General features: G+C 44.6%; 1 protein-coding gene across 17 annotated transcripts in view; it reads right to left on the bottom strand.

Annotated features, from left to right (window-relative positions):
• DAGLA (diacylglycerol lipase alpha) overlaps positions 1 to 13,067 on the bottom strand; it is a 50,616-nt gene that overhangs the window by 11,772 nt on the left and 25,777 nt on the right. For 14 of the 17 annotated variants that reach the window (XM_015863261.2, XM_032444690.2, XM_085547941.1 and 11 more), the window contains 7 exons: positions 8,963 to 9,097; positions 8,499 to 8,576; positions 7,158 to 7,282; positions 5,833 to 5,989; positions 5,462 to 5,545; positions 5,257 to 5,334; positions 1,389 to 1,469 (listed from right to left, as the gene is read on the bottom strand). In XM_015863261.2, coding sequence (XP_015718747.1) covers positions 1,389 to 1,469; positions 5,257 to 5,334; positions 5,462 to 5,545; positions 5,833 to 5,989; positions 7,158 to 7,282; positions 8,499 to 8,576; positions 8,963 to 9,097 — 738 coding nt within the window. The remainder of the gene's footprint in view (positions 1 to 1,388; positions 1,470 to 5,256; positions 5,335 to 5,461; positions 5,546 to 5,832; positions 5,990 to 7,157; positions 7,283 to 8,498; positions 8,577 to 8,962; positions 9,098 to 13,067) is intronic. The other 3 variants (XM_085547948.1, XM_085547946.1, XM_085547949.1) reach the window with 1 other exon arrangement.

Below are 13,067 nucleotides of genomic sequence, written 5' to 3'. Positions count from 1 at the left end.
AATTCAGTCCTTGACCTACTGAATCTTTCCTGAAAGAAAAATGAAATGTACACCTAAGCGGAGTTACATGAAATTTAATGAAGCTTTTGCTTCTCCTCATGTCTAATAGCCTTCTGATAATACTCAGGTACAGGCTCACAAATCAGAGATCTCTGATTCTGAAAATGAAGGCTTTTTTCTCATGTATCTCATTCCTAGTGAACGCTGAAAAAGAGATACACTAACCTGCAATTTGAACAGCAGTCTTCTGCAGCCTAGATGTTCCCAACAGCTGGCAAATGATTGAGTGATTCATAGACCAAACTATTCTCTAACATTCTGTAGTGTTCTGTTATCAGAGGTTACAGTGCTAGGCTTGCCTCACACTTAATAAGTCAATTTTCACGAATTTCAATCTTGTTTCAGTGCAGAATCTCAGAGCTCTGCCAGTGCCCCGTAGGGCTTACACAGGGTCAGAGAATGCAGCTCCTACTCTCTAAGGTCTGGGGTAACCACAAGTTCTCTCTCCACCCATGTGAGTTAGGTCTAGCTAGTTACACTACATCAGAAATTAGACCCACCACACATTAAGCCAGCTCTGAAAAAAACCAAGCAAGATAAGTAGCATCATGGACAAAAGCCAGCCTAAGTACTCAGCCACCAGACCCTTGCCAGTCAGATAGCAAGGACAGAAAGAAACACCCTTGTAACAGCTCACTGAACAAATCCAATTCTCATTTTCTAGGCAGAGAGGAATAAAGCACCATATAAAGAAGATGAATGTCTCTATATCTTCTTCCTACACCTACCCGTATCACAAGGCAAACACTTCAGTGCTAACCGGTACAGCACCAGATCCAAAGAAGCATCAAGACTTTCACCCTTCTTCTCTTTTTCACTATTGCTAATTTCCCATGGGCCTGCTCAGGCCAAGGGACCCTATGGGCATGAGAAGAAAACAGCTGTCTGGCTGCAGGGAATCAGGTGGTGCAGAACATGTCCTCGAGGAGGTTGACAGTGCTATTACTGACATATAAGCTAAGGTAAGCATCTCCTTAACATCTCCCTCGCGTCCTCTTCCGATAAAGAGCTGAAGGAAATGTGTGCATACAGACAGGCAGTGTGACAGCCTGTCTCCACAGAGGATCTCCATAGAGATGGGATTTTAGTTCCTCTTGGTTTGTTTTTAATGTTCCCTGTCCTGCATGGCCACCAAATGGGACTTCATGTCTGAGAAAAAAAATGACAGGAGCTGAGCAGCATTCTTGGGAAGAAGGCCTCAAAATAAAATAAAGCCTTTTAGGAGTAAGTAATGTGAGGCTGGGAGATAGGAATTGAGATATTAGTACAACAGAAGGAAATCTCAACTTCTGTACAGCCTGTGGTGATAAAAGAAAGCTAATGCTCACCAAGTCTCGTCCAAAGGCTTGAGAAAGCACCATCTCTTGCTCCAGCTTCTTCTTGATGTACTCAGCAGATAGCACCATTCCCTGAGTGCAAACAAAAGAGAGAACAGGGCATGAACAGCTGCCCATCGGCACTGCAGGAGGAGACAGCAAAGTGCCCTCAGTGCTGGACAAGCTGAGTGCTGCACAGCATGTGTCAGGGCTGAGGACGAATGCTGCTTCTGCTTCACTAGGCACGTGCTTTGGCTCACTAGAGCCACAGAGTGTTTAGGAGTAATGACAGCTCTTAAGTTCTGACAGCACACATCGATCCTATCCTTGGGCTCATGGCATAAAGCCTGAAAAAGAAACAAACCACACCACTAACTTAAATGCAAGGCTGTGTGTCTTGTGGGTCAGCCCACACTGGGGCCTACAGTGGAAAAGCAAACTTTGATTTTCTGCATGTCAATATCTTAACCCCAGAGCTGCGCTCTTGCATTTAAATCTGCAAAGGAAAGCATGAGCTGGCCTCATAGGTTCACAGGGAGACAGCACAAACACCAAGGCAGGGAAAAAGTGGCAGTTCTATCTGTGTGGGAAAGCTGCTGATGACCGGAGGTGTTAGCAAGTATTAAGTGGATTCAGCTGTCTGAGGATGTGAATGGAGTTTTATTTTTTAAAGGTTTTTATTCCCTCAAAGCCAGTGCTGGGAGATGGAAACAAATGGTCTGGTTCTAACTATCTACCCACTCCCCCAGCTGATGGCTGCACTCAGGGTTTGTCTCACTCTACGTAAGAGAGATGCAATTTGGTCTGTTGCATAAATTCTTGGTTATGCCTTTATTACAGTTAATATTCAAAGGTGAGCCAGCCTGAACTGCCAAGGCTAAAAACAGTGATAAAGCTCAGTGTAAACACAGAGATACTGCTAATTCTAATTAGGTGATTGCAGCCCTCAGACAATTCGCACTGCCTGGGCTGGCCAGAAACCAGAGAAGATCATCTCCTCTGCTATTTTCCATCACACCCCTACCTGCAAGCAGTTTAAGTACAAAGTGAATTTTATGGAGCACTGTTTAATCACAAAGGCTGAAAAAAAAGTATGGTCCCCTTCAGAAAGCAAAGAAACGGGGAATTTTCAAAGCCCTGGATATCAAACACCAATCTGCCCACTGAAGAAAAGGAACACAGGTGATTCTGCTGAGCCTGTAACGTCACTGTCATTATCAAACAAGCAGATGCCGTGGTATTTCAGGCCTGTGTTCAGCTCCCAGCAGCATTCAAAGGAGTCTCCATTTCTAACTCTAATGAGGAGTGAATGGCAGGCGACATATCAATTCCTAACATGAATTTAGGATCCTATTTTTAAAACGCATGATCTACCTCCATAGTGATTTTACTAACGGTCCAACAGTCTGAGAGCTCTATTTTCAACCATTACCGCATGTTCTAATACAGACAGCGATGTCAATATTATACAACGAGGCTTATCCCCACAAAGTTGGATTTAGGCTTCACAAGTTTCATAGGAATACAATTATCTGGGCTTAACTTTCAAACCCCACATATAAACAAGCAAATGGACCAACGATTTAGGAAAAGCAAAGCAGAAGTAATTGGTATTGCTCTGCAGCCTGAAGGCAAGAAATTGCTCTGCGATATGCGACAGAAGAGGGTATCTCTGTGGTAGAAAAGAAAGCTCTGGCTGTTGCTGACTGCTCTGACATACAGGTGAGGGCTGTTTGTACAGCTGAACATCCAGGGCTTCCTCCTGCATGGCTATTCACTGCCATTTTGGCTGGCTGAACACCAGTGACCAAACCTCCTGTCCTCTGCAGGCTGAATAGAATGGATTCATGCCCCTTCCTTATGATTTATTTTTCTTTTAAATGAAGTCCATTATAAAAATCATTGCATTTTACCTCAAGCAGTAAAGAGATTTTGTTGTGGTTAATTTCCCCTCCGAGTTGTGACAATCTCCCCAGCAAACCAACCCACAAACCTACAGCTGACCCAAAATAGCTCAGAGACCTCACAAACATCAGCTGCAGCATGTACAGCATCCCAGACAATCAAACACTTCCGCCTGTGGTCCCAGTGGAGCAACAGGAAGGCTCATGCAAACATCAAGAGTTTCCATTTCTCAGATGTCTGATAGGCACCGTGTGAAGCAGCATGGGTTGTAGTGGAGATAACAGGGCATCCCAGCCTGCTGGGTGTGCAGCAACAGCAGGGAAAAGAACAGAAGCCAAGCAACTAAACAGGAAGCTCCTGAACAGCCCAGTGCTTTTCTACAGATTAAATGTGTTAGCAAGGTACTTCATCTGCTTTTGTATTAAAGTTGAATTGTGGGCATTAAAAATGCATCGGGACCCGCATCTCTAAATTCTATTATCTCTGTTAGCTTCCCTCAGGAATCAACAGCACATTATTGTCTGAAGATTAATATTTATAATAATTTGAGATGATAAACCAGTATTTCTGTATTTGTAACAATAGAAAAAGGCAAAATGCAAAAGGCAAATCAAAATCCAATACAAAAGGCGGGGAATGATCTGATAATGTTTCATATAAGTTACTGGCATATGAATATTACCCCAGGAAAAAAAGAGAACAAGAGAAGAATCCAACTCCTATAGGTATCTATTAGTAGCTTTTCTGCAGATTTAAAATAGAACAAATGCCCCTTGCTTCCCTCTGGTTTATACGAACTGCTTGTCACAATGGTTCCGCAAAGTCATTTTGAATCAGATGAAGGAGCACAAAACCAAGTGACATTATCTTTGACAGCAGACATAACACTTCAGAAAAGGCTCAGATACCTCGGAATTAACTAAGTGACACATCACTTCCTCATTTATCTCTGTTTCTATACAACGCCTTGTGTAACCACCACACTGATTCACCTTCCCATTTTGGGGAAATGAAAGAAATACTCATTTGCGAAAGAAGAAGCACAAAACACTTTTCAAAAGGCCCATTTTGAGAGTGTGAAATAAAATCCTTCCAGAACCACAGCGAGCCCCAACAGCACGAGAGGGTAATGACTCCTTTCTCAGGCCCATACCCAGCTGAGCACCTGAGGATGCAGCTATCAGCCTCTAATGCTCCACTTGATAAAGCACAGCATCAAAGCACAGCACGCGGGTGATCTGGAAGGACACAGTGAACAGAGCAAGAGTTATGAGCTCAATGTCCTGTCCTGAAGGGACCCTGACCAGATCACCCCCAGCATTTCATCTCCCTGAGTGGCAGCGTTTCCCAGCAGCTACCACAATCCTTCCAACACATGCAACCTCCAGTTTGGATTTGCCTTTCCCAGTCTGGCATTATGCCTTGAGAGGCCGCCAAACTGCTGCTAATCTTAAAACCCAGCACGTGTGCCACTACTTTGCTGGACTGGGGCAAAGGTAAGCTCTGTGCTAAATTGATTTCTCAGTCCAGCCCTGCTCACTAACACAGACACGCAGCATCAGTCTAATTACACAGATACAAGCCCTGCCAATGCCTGGTTACGAGGTTCCATGAACATCCCTTTGCAACAGAATCTTAAAGAGGGTTTGATTGGGTTTAAAGGCTTTGATTGCAAATTCTGAAAAGGTGATTCATTGGAAGAAAAAGTAATTCCAACGACGCTGACAGTTTAGTTCCAGGTCCCCACAGATTCTTTTTGCAGCTTGCTTTTTGCTGATTGCATGCAGCAATTTTCTTTTCTTTTTGTTTTTACAGACTGATTTTTACAATTTCAGGACTTATTTGTTTTTACATCTCTTTCACTGCAGTTGAAAACACTCTTAACAGCTCAAACAGTTCAAGGCTGCTTTTTTGTTGCTGTTTTGCCTATAACTAAAAGTGAAGACATCACAACAATGTGTGTTTCTTTACATACCTTGTGTCCCAGCCACGTTCCATGGTGACCCTCAACTGGAAGGCGCTCTGCATCCCCAGTCAGGTCAGTCAGGGCATCCTGAAGGAAGGAGTCACTGTGCTTCAGGTAAATCAAACACCAACAGCAAGCCAGGAAGATCTCAGGCTGTCCTGAAAGTTTGCTAGGGTGGCCATGGGTGTGTGAGGCCACTGCACAACGCACTTACTTTTGGAGACAGAGTTCCTCGGATACTGATGACCACCTTCTTCTTCTCATGGTCCACAGCCACATAAAAAGGAGTTTCATAAACCTAGAAGAGATGCATTGCTGTAATGCTCAGATGAGACATTCTCCTTCACATATTCTCCTGCTCAGGGAAAGCAGAGCAGCTTAACATTTGCCTCTGATCAGGAGCAAATATTTCTGTCCAAGGGACAGAAATTCTTGGCAGAGAGATAGGAAGACAACTCTAGGATCAGAAAAAAGCTCAAGTTTCCTTCTTCTGCACCACTAAAGCTGGAGTGGAGCATACAAGTCCCACTTGGAAGGGCCTTGGGAACACGCCTCAAATAGGAAGGGGCTGCAGACTTTGCGTACCGCATCGTGGCAAGAAGTGTAAACGATGTCCACCGAGGTCATGTTCTCATCCAAGAAGTGGCGCCGGATGGCGATGGCATTGCAGCCACAGCAATTATCCTCTTCAATGGTGACACTGGGTGCATAGCGGGGACGTGAAGGACAGAGACAGCAACACCTGCAGAAGAAAAAAATATATAGCTTTGAGGAAAGAAGAGGAACATAAAAGAGACAGATTTTAAAGTGGGATGCCTAGAGGCAAGGGGAAGGAAAGGAAGAGAAAACCTGCAAGCCACACTTGTCTCATCCTGACAGCAGTGATTTCTCATTTGCTGCAGCTCTTGCACAAAACAGCACACAACTTGTATTTCCACATCAAAAACAGCACGGGGACCAGATGTAGTTTTCCTTCTGAGCACCAGAGAGAGCTACAGTGCAGCCAGTCTCCAAAGGATCACTGTGAGGTGGAGCTGGGATCTCTCCTCGGGGGATACTGTGCACAGTTCTACACTGCTTCAACACACAAGCAACTACCACTTGCTAGATCTACTTATAACAAGTAGCAAAACAGGTCTAGAATCATCCCAGAACCACAGTGCAAGCACAAACTCTTTCTTCCTTTCTTTTCCTTATGAAACATTTCACAGATCAAAGTGACTCAGAAGGATATTTCTCCTAATGGGCTTGGAGAAAAAAAACTTACTTCTTTAAGGGCAAAAAGCTCAACTCTGAAGAGAATCCGATGACAGCATTATAGAAGCTAAAAGGCTAACATTTAACATGCAAGCCTGAACTGAACTACAGTGTTGCTACCATGAGGTGAGCAGTATACAGCACGGCAATCAAAAAACAATTAGTCAGAGAGAATGCAGCACAAACTCTGGCCAAGTCTTGCTGATGCTTTAATAAAGATCCAAATGTCAATTGTCTGCCTAACTGGGCTTGCTGATAAATCTGATTTCTGCATTTTGAGGCAGCTATTTTGACTCAGTGTGAAAGCTCTCTTGTGCCAGATGAGTTCTCTCCACTGGTTACCCCAACTACACAGGACTGGCACGATCCTTAGTGTACCAGGGAGGACAGAATGTGACAGTCGGTTATTTTACAGGGTAAGCAGATAAGTAACTGTGGAAAAGAATGAAGAGAAAGATGTGAGAATGAAATTACTGAGAGATGGAAAGTGTAAGAGAAGAGAAAAAAGCAAAGAGCAAAAACAAAAAAAGAAAGAAGTACCTGAAAAGTGACAGAGAAAGCAAACCGATGGGAGAAAGGATTCTGAATCAGGGAAAAACAGAAAGGAAGAGGGAAGGAGAGAAGGCAGAGCGATAGGCAGGACGGCCACTCACGAGCAGGATCTGGCCAGGTGACAGAGTCCACATGTGGGCTTCCTCATCAGGTATATGGGCCAGCCATAGGCAGCCAGGGCAAACAGCATGTAGTAACACACCTCTTTGTATCGCTGCATCTCTTGCTGAAAGAGACAAGAGACTCACTAAAGGCCTTATTCTCTTCATATGTCAATTTCCTCCTGTTTTCCTTTTTCCATCGTACTTAGAGACTGCACCCTTCTCCCTGAACATCTGCATTCTGTCTTAACAGCACCAGGACAGCAAACACTACCAGCATTTCCAGGTGACTGCAGGAGAGCACTCTGGTCATTCTCAGATCCTCTCCTTCCCTCCCCTCCCAGTATAACTGTGCCCATTCATGTGATTAGAGAGGCCTTACTAGCCACTTAACAAAGCCTGAAGTTAGTTCTACAGGCATTCTTCCCTCTGTAACAAACACTCTGCTGCAAAGAAAGGCCATCCTCTGTGTATTTTGCCCCACTCAACTCGAACTAAGCAGGGAGAAACTACTTTTAAGTACCAAGAAGATGAGCTCTCTTAAAGACGCTGCTTCCAAATGGGCACGGGCCATAAGGAAGATGCCCAGAGAGGACCATGAAAGCCAGGCTAGGGCCAAATGCCTCACAGCTGTCTTCTGTATGCCATGCTGACCTCTCTCCCCACATATCTATGCAGAAGGAGACAGCCTGAACACAAGCAGGAAGTTAGCATTAGATGCAGAGCAATATAGCACAGCTGCAAGCAGGTTAATCACAGGATTGCTTGATCAGAGGTGCTGGGATTGGGTCAGTCTTTCCTATCTTGCAGGAATATCATCTGATCAAGAGGGGTGAATATAGCTTGCCCAATGAAGGGCTGCAACAGCAGCATGCCAAAAGAAAAGCCAAGCTTAATTTACATAGAACAGACTGCAGCCATCTCCATCCTGAGAACTGCTGACAGAAGCAGCTCCAGGGAAGAAGGCTCCATCTCACTCCAGGCAGCTCCCTGCCCTCACCAAGACGAAACCCAGCTGGTGGTACCATTACATGGAGCTCTGCACAACATCCCTGGCTGCAGCACTCAACTCGTACCTCTGACTTGTGAGAAATTTCACATTGTCTTTCAGCATCAGAGTGGAAATTCTACTTCCCACGAAGAGGAGGACAGACAGATAATGCTTTAAAAGTGATCCGAAGACAACAAAGCCTCCAGGAGAACAAGCATTATTATTTGCTTGCACCATTCTTTAATCTCTTTGATTATTCCAGAAAGGCAGAAAAGAAACCACCGAGAAAAAAGAAAACAGGCTACATAAAGAAGCACGTGAGTTTGCCAGATCACAGTCCAGTGACTTACCGCATTTTTCAGATCCAGATACTTTGTGTTCCTGGTCACTGGCATCCCAGACAGAAAAGCTAAAATGTCATTGTTTGCCTGTAAGTCAGAAATACACGAAAATCTTCACTGTGACACCGAGACAAAAAAAATCTATACGTGAGAAACAAAGAACTGTGTAACATGGGGCAAGGCAGCTTGCAAGCATCCTGACCGACTGCTGTTCAGATTTCCACCTGACCCCATCACCACCTCTGAATAAAATAAGTACAGCTTTTCTGTTCAATTAGGAATCTGCAAATTCCAATGACAGAACAGTTTGGGAATTCAGGCCTTTTTCCTTGCCCCTGCAGTTGTGCTCTGATGGTGGAGTCTTCTCTCCACTCTTCCTATTATCTTTAAAGAAACTGCCTCCAGTTGTCTAGGGTCAAGATTTAAATCAGGATGTATCACATAACTAAACAAGGCAGTAAGTTTCCACCCACCTCATCCAGCACAGCGTTGCGCTTTGCCCGCTGCCGTTGGCGCAGCAGTACCAGGCCTGCAATGATGTCAGATGGGACGATGTCAAGGTCTCGGAAGAACTCAGCAAAAAGGTAGGCAATTTCAGAGTAGGCATCCTGCAAAATCCACAGAGAAAAGGGTTTAGGAGGAGGAGTTTGAGTGTAGGGAGCCACAAAACAGGACAGGACACAGAATAAGAGCCAGTGCAGCAGCAATGGTCCCATTTCTGCAGCTCTCCCCAAAACATCCACAAGATTCCTTCTGGGAACATGACACGTGGTCTAATCATTATTAATACCTCTTATTGTGCAAAGTGGGCATCCCGCTCTGATGGTTGGTGACCCTACACATAGAGGGGGGTTGAAACTGGATGATCAATGTGGTCCTTTTCAACCCAGGCCATTCTACGATTCTATGAACGTCACATGAATAGTCTCAACTGAGACTGGATTTGCACTATGTGGATAAGCTGACCACCTAAGCAACAGGACAGGGAATGCATATACAAAAGGAGGGAAGGACAAGGTTTTCAGTGTAAATAAGACAGAGGAAGTAAGCTGAGAACCCAAAGAATCCCAATCCCACATCGCCTCATTGTCCTCAAAGGCAATTTCACTTGAACAAAGGCTAGTCAGGAAAAATGCACCAAATACATCCTATTTAACAGCCTCTTCAGTTCTGTAACCCTGTCCTGGAGTTACTGCCCCCATACTTAAGTCAGACCTCACCACCCTGGGCGCATCACAGAGAAAATGAGAGTCTTTTGCAAGCTGCCAGTGAACAACCTCTGTACTGCTCACCACTCACCACTGTGCTGTCTACTACACGATTCCAAAGAGTTAAATTACAACAAGCAGGTGTTACACATCAGAGCCCCAGGTCCTGAAAGACCTGGGCAAGTTAGCAAGCTTTTCCAAGTTTCTCTTGGAGCACACCCAAGCAAAAGGGCCTGAAAAGAACAACCTGTGAAAACAGATCCGAGTCATCGAGCCACAGAATCATTAAGGTTGGAAAGGACCACTAAGTTCATCAAGTCCAAGTTGCTGAACACAGAGTTCCCAGCAGGGAAAATGACCGATCCTCTAAACGAAGACACTGCAGGAAAAGGGAGAGAACTGGAAACTGGAAAGAAGATCATCCAAAGCTTTACAGCAGAGTGACACGGACTTCAAGGAGAAACGTTATTTCCCTTTTGGCTATGTACCATATTTAAAAAACAAATAAACAACAACAACAACCCACATAGGACCTGAGGTGAGAATGGTTTGGGAGGCTGGAAATGGCCAGACTGTGAGACAACATGTCTGGTTACTGCTTAGAACAGAGCTCAAAGGCAGGGGTGACCCAGGGGCTGAACCAACAAAGAGTGGGCTTGAGCAAATGCTATAGCACACAAGTGACCGGTATTTCAAGAGCTGCCACTGTTAACTTATCCTACCAAGATCTATCAGTCTTATCCTGGATTTCTAGCCGTATTTTCATTGCAACCTTTACTCAACACTAACACCATGCGACTGCAGTCCCATTTGTAGATAGCCTGGGCTGTTCACTTGGGCTGGTCTTCAGGGCACAGTCTCCCCATCTCTTTGACAGATCAGAAAGCAAATCCCTTCTCCCCCAGCAGGCTTGTAGGAAATGACCTACATTCTTCTATTCTCTGCCAAACTCCTGGAGTGCAAGATTACCTTTTATCATATTCTTGCTTGCCTAAAGCAAATTACATCCTCCTCAAGAATGGGGTTTCGGGTACCCACTGCACAGGTTTCTGTGCCAGCTGTGCAGCTAAAGAGCAAACAGACTCAGATCAGCCTTACCAACTTCACAACCACGCTGTCCACAAAGTGCTGACCCAGCAAGAAATGCAAATGGTCTCAAATGAAAAGGCAAACAACACTAATCCAAAGTAACACCACCACCTCTTAATACTCTGTCCACAATAAAGCCCAGAACCAAAGTTCAATGTGTATTCTTTGTTCTGAAAGAAGAGTTGTTGATGACACTGATCTGACACTGGAGGACTGACTGCATCACCCTGCTACAAACCCTGGAGGCTCTGGGGCTGGCAGAGCCAGTGGAGACTCAGAGCTGTAGACATTGCTCCAGACTCACAGGAACAGATTCTTGCCCTGGTGCCACATTCACTCTGCAGAACTTTATTTTCCAGCCCAGAGGACAATCATCCCCTGCTAGAACATTTTTTTTTCCCCCATCAAGCCTGGGAGAGGCAGCGATGGATTCATTTCTGATACATTACATACGCATTCATTCCACACACTGTCATGCCAGGACACACAAAGTCAGAGCTTGTTTCTTCAAAGAAAAGAGCCTGGAAATCATTCAAGCTGAATGTAAAATGGAAACCCAACAGCACAAGGAATTTGAAGATTCTAGTGTCTGCTTTTATCCTGAACTAGAAAAAGCAGCAGAAACCAACAGTCACTGCAGAATGAAAAGTCTGCTTAAAAAACTCTTGACACGAGGTGAAATATTTTGCATTCCTGAATACTGCTGCTCCTGAACAGCATTCCTAAATACCTCTGTTCAGGAACTGGGGCACTTGATGCCTCTCAGGGCTCTGGGATCTGGCAGAACAACCTGTTGGGGCAGCCAGGTAAAAACAAAGCCAGTGCACCCCAAGGTGCTTCTGCTGATGGGCAGGATGTAGCCCCCAAGCAAATGCTGCTGTTTGACCTGCCCCGACACACAGCTCGTCTCGTTGCCATTTTCCAGATGGATTTTCCTAAGCAGCTCTAGAAGATGATCTGTGAAAGCTGGCGGGACTGGGCTGTGCGTCCAGAACAGGCCAGCAGCTTGGGGCTGCACTTTGTCCATCACGCAGCCAGGAACACCACAACACACGGCTGGATTTCTGCAGAAGGGCTATGACAACAACTGCACCCTGAGGATAACGACACATGCTTACCAACAAGCCCTTGTCATCTAATTCATACTGGCTGCCATCTGTGATGAACACATGTTCAGGTAGCCTTCACCTGACTCTCCATTATTTTTACACGGCTTTTCATCTCACTGCACTTTTTCCTTCTGAGGTTAAAATCCCAGACTCATTTCTCTTCCTATACAAGTTCATAGCCCCTCCAATATGCTCCTTTTTCTCCTGCACCTTTTAGGAGACCAAACTATATTAAGTGAGGAGATCATTCAGTCAGTCCCTTGATGTTTTCTGTCACTTTCTACGTCCTTCCATGTTATTCTGAGGGTTTTTTTTTGGCCACTGCTGTGCACGGATGTCTTTGTTGAGGTGTCCTTGATAACTCCTAGCTCTTTCCCTGAGAGGTTGTAACTAATTCACAGCCTATCAGTGTATGCAAGTCATTTAAATTGTTTCTTCAAATGTGCACGCACTGCTTCATCCTTCACTATTATGACTTTCGTCTCTCATTGATAACAGCTCCCCGGTTCTGCTTGGTCCTCAAGGAGTTCTCAATTATTCGTAATTCTCAGCAACTTAAACATTAATGCTGTCAGCACAGTACTCCACCTCAATGTTGACCTCTATCAGGTTATTAGGACTCCTGCTGAATATCACTTGAACGTGAAAGCCAGGAATTAATGGGCTGCTATCATTTGGGATGTGAAATCAACCCCTTACCCTGCACTGTTTCTGCAAAGGAACAATCCCAACCGTAGCACGTGAAAACTTCAAAGGTTCAATCTTCATCTGAATCCACTGACAAAACAGCAGGCTCTGCTAGCATCCCAAATAGGGCCTGTCAGTACCCAGGAGTATTCTTGTTGCTGATTCTGGCAGCTTTATATTTTTCCATTTTCAAAGTCTCTCTCTTCCTCAGGCATAAGACTGACTTAAAGTAGTAGGATAATCTGACTAAGTAAAGGAAAACCGAAGCTGATCACACAAAGTGCTGTTAAATGGTGAACCTAGATTGATGAAAAATATATTTTTCCACTAGTATCATCACTTAAAATCAGTCAGTTTGCCGTAATAGCAAAGTAAAGAGCAGCTTCTGGAGACAAGCTTGAAACTGACAACACCACTCTTGAGTGCTATTATCTGTCCCAGAGAGGAGTCCATAATATTTTAAACCAGAAGGATAAGAATGGCTG

This window comes from Coturnix japonica, chromosome 5 (genome assembly GCF_054131305.1).
Source record: "Coturnix japonica strain WE chromosome 5, WE-NBRP24, whole genome shotgun sequence".
Lineage (NCBI taxonomy): Eukaryota > Metazoa > Chordata > Aves > Galliformes > Phasianidae > Coturnix > Coturnix japonica.
The sequence above is the reverse complement of the archived record's forward strand: the minus strand, read 5'-3'. Positions and strand labels throughout refer to the sequence as shown.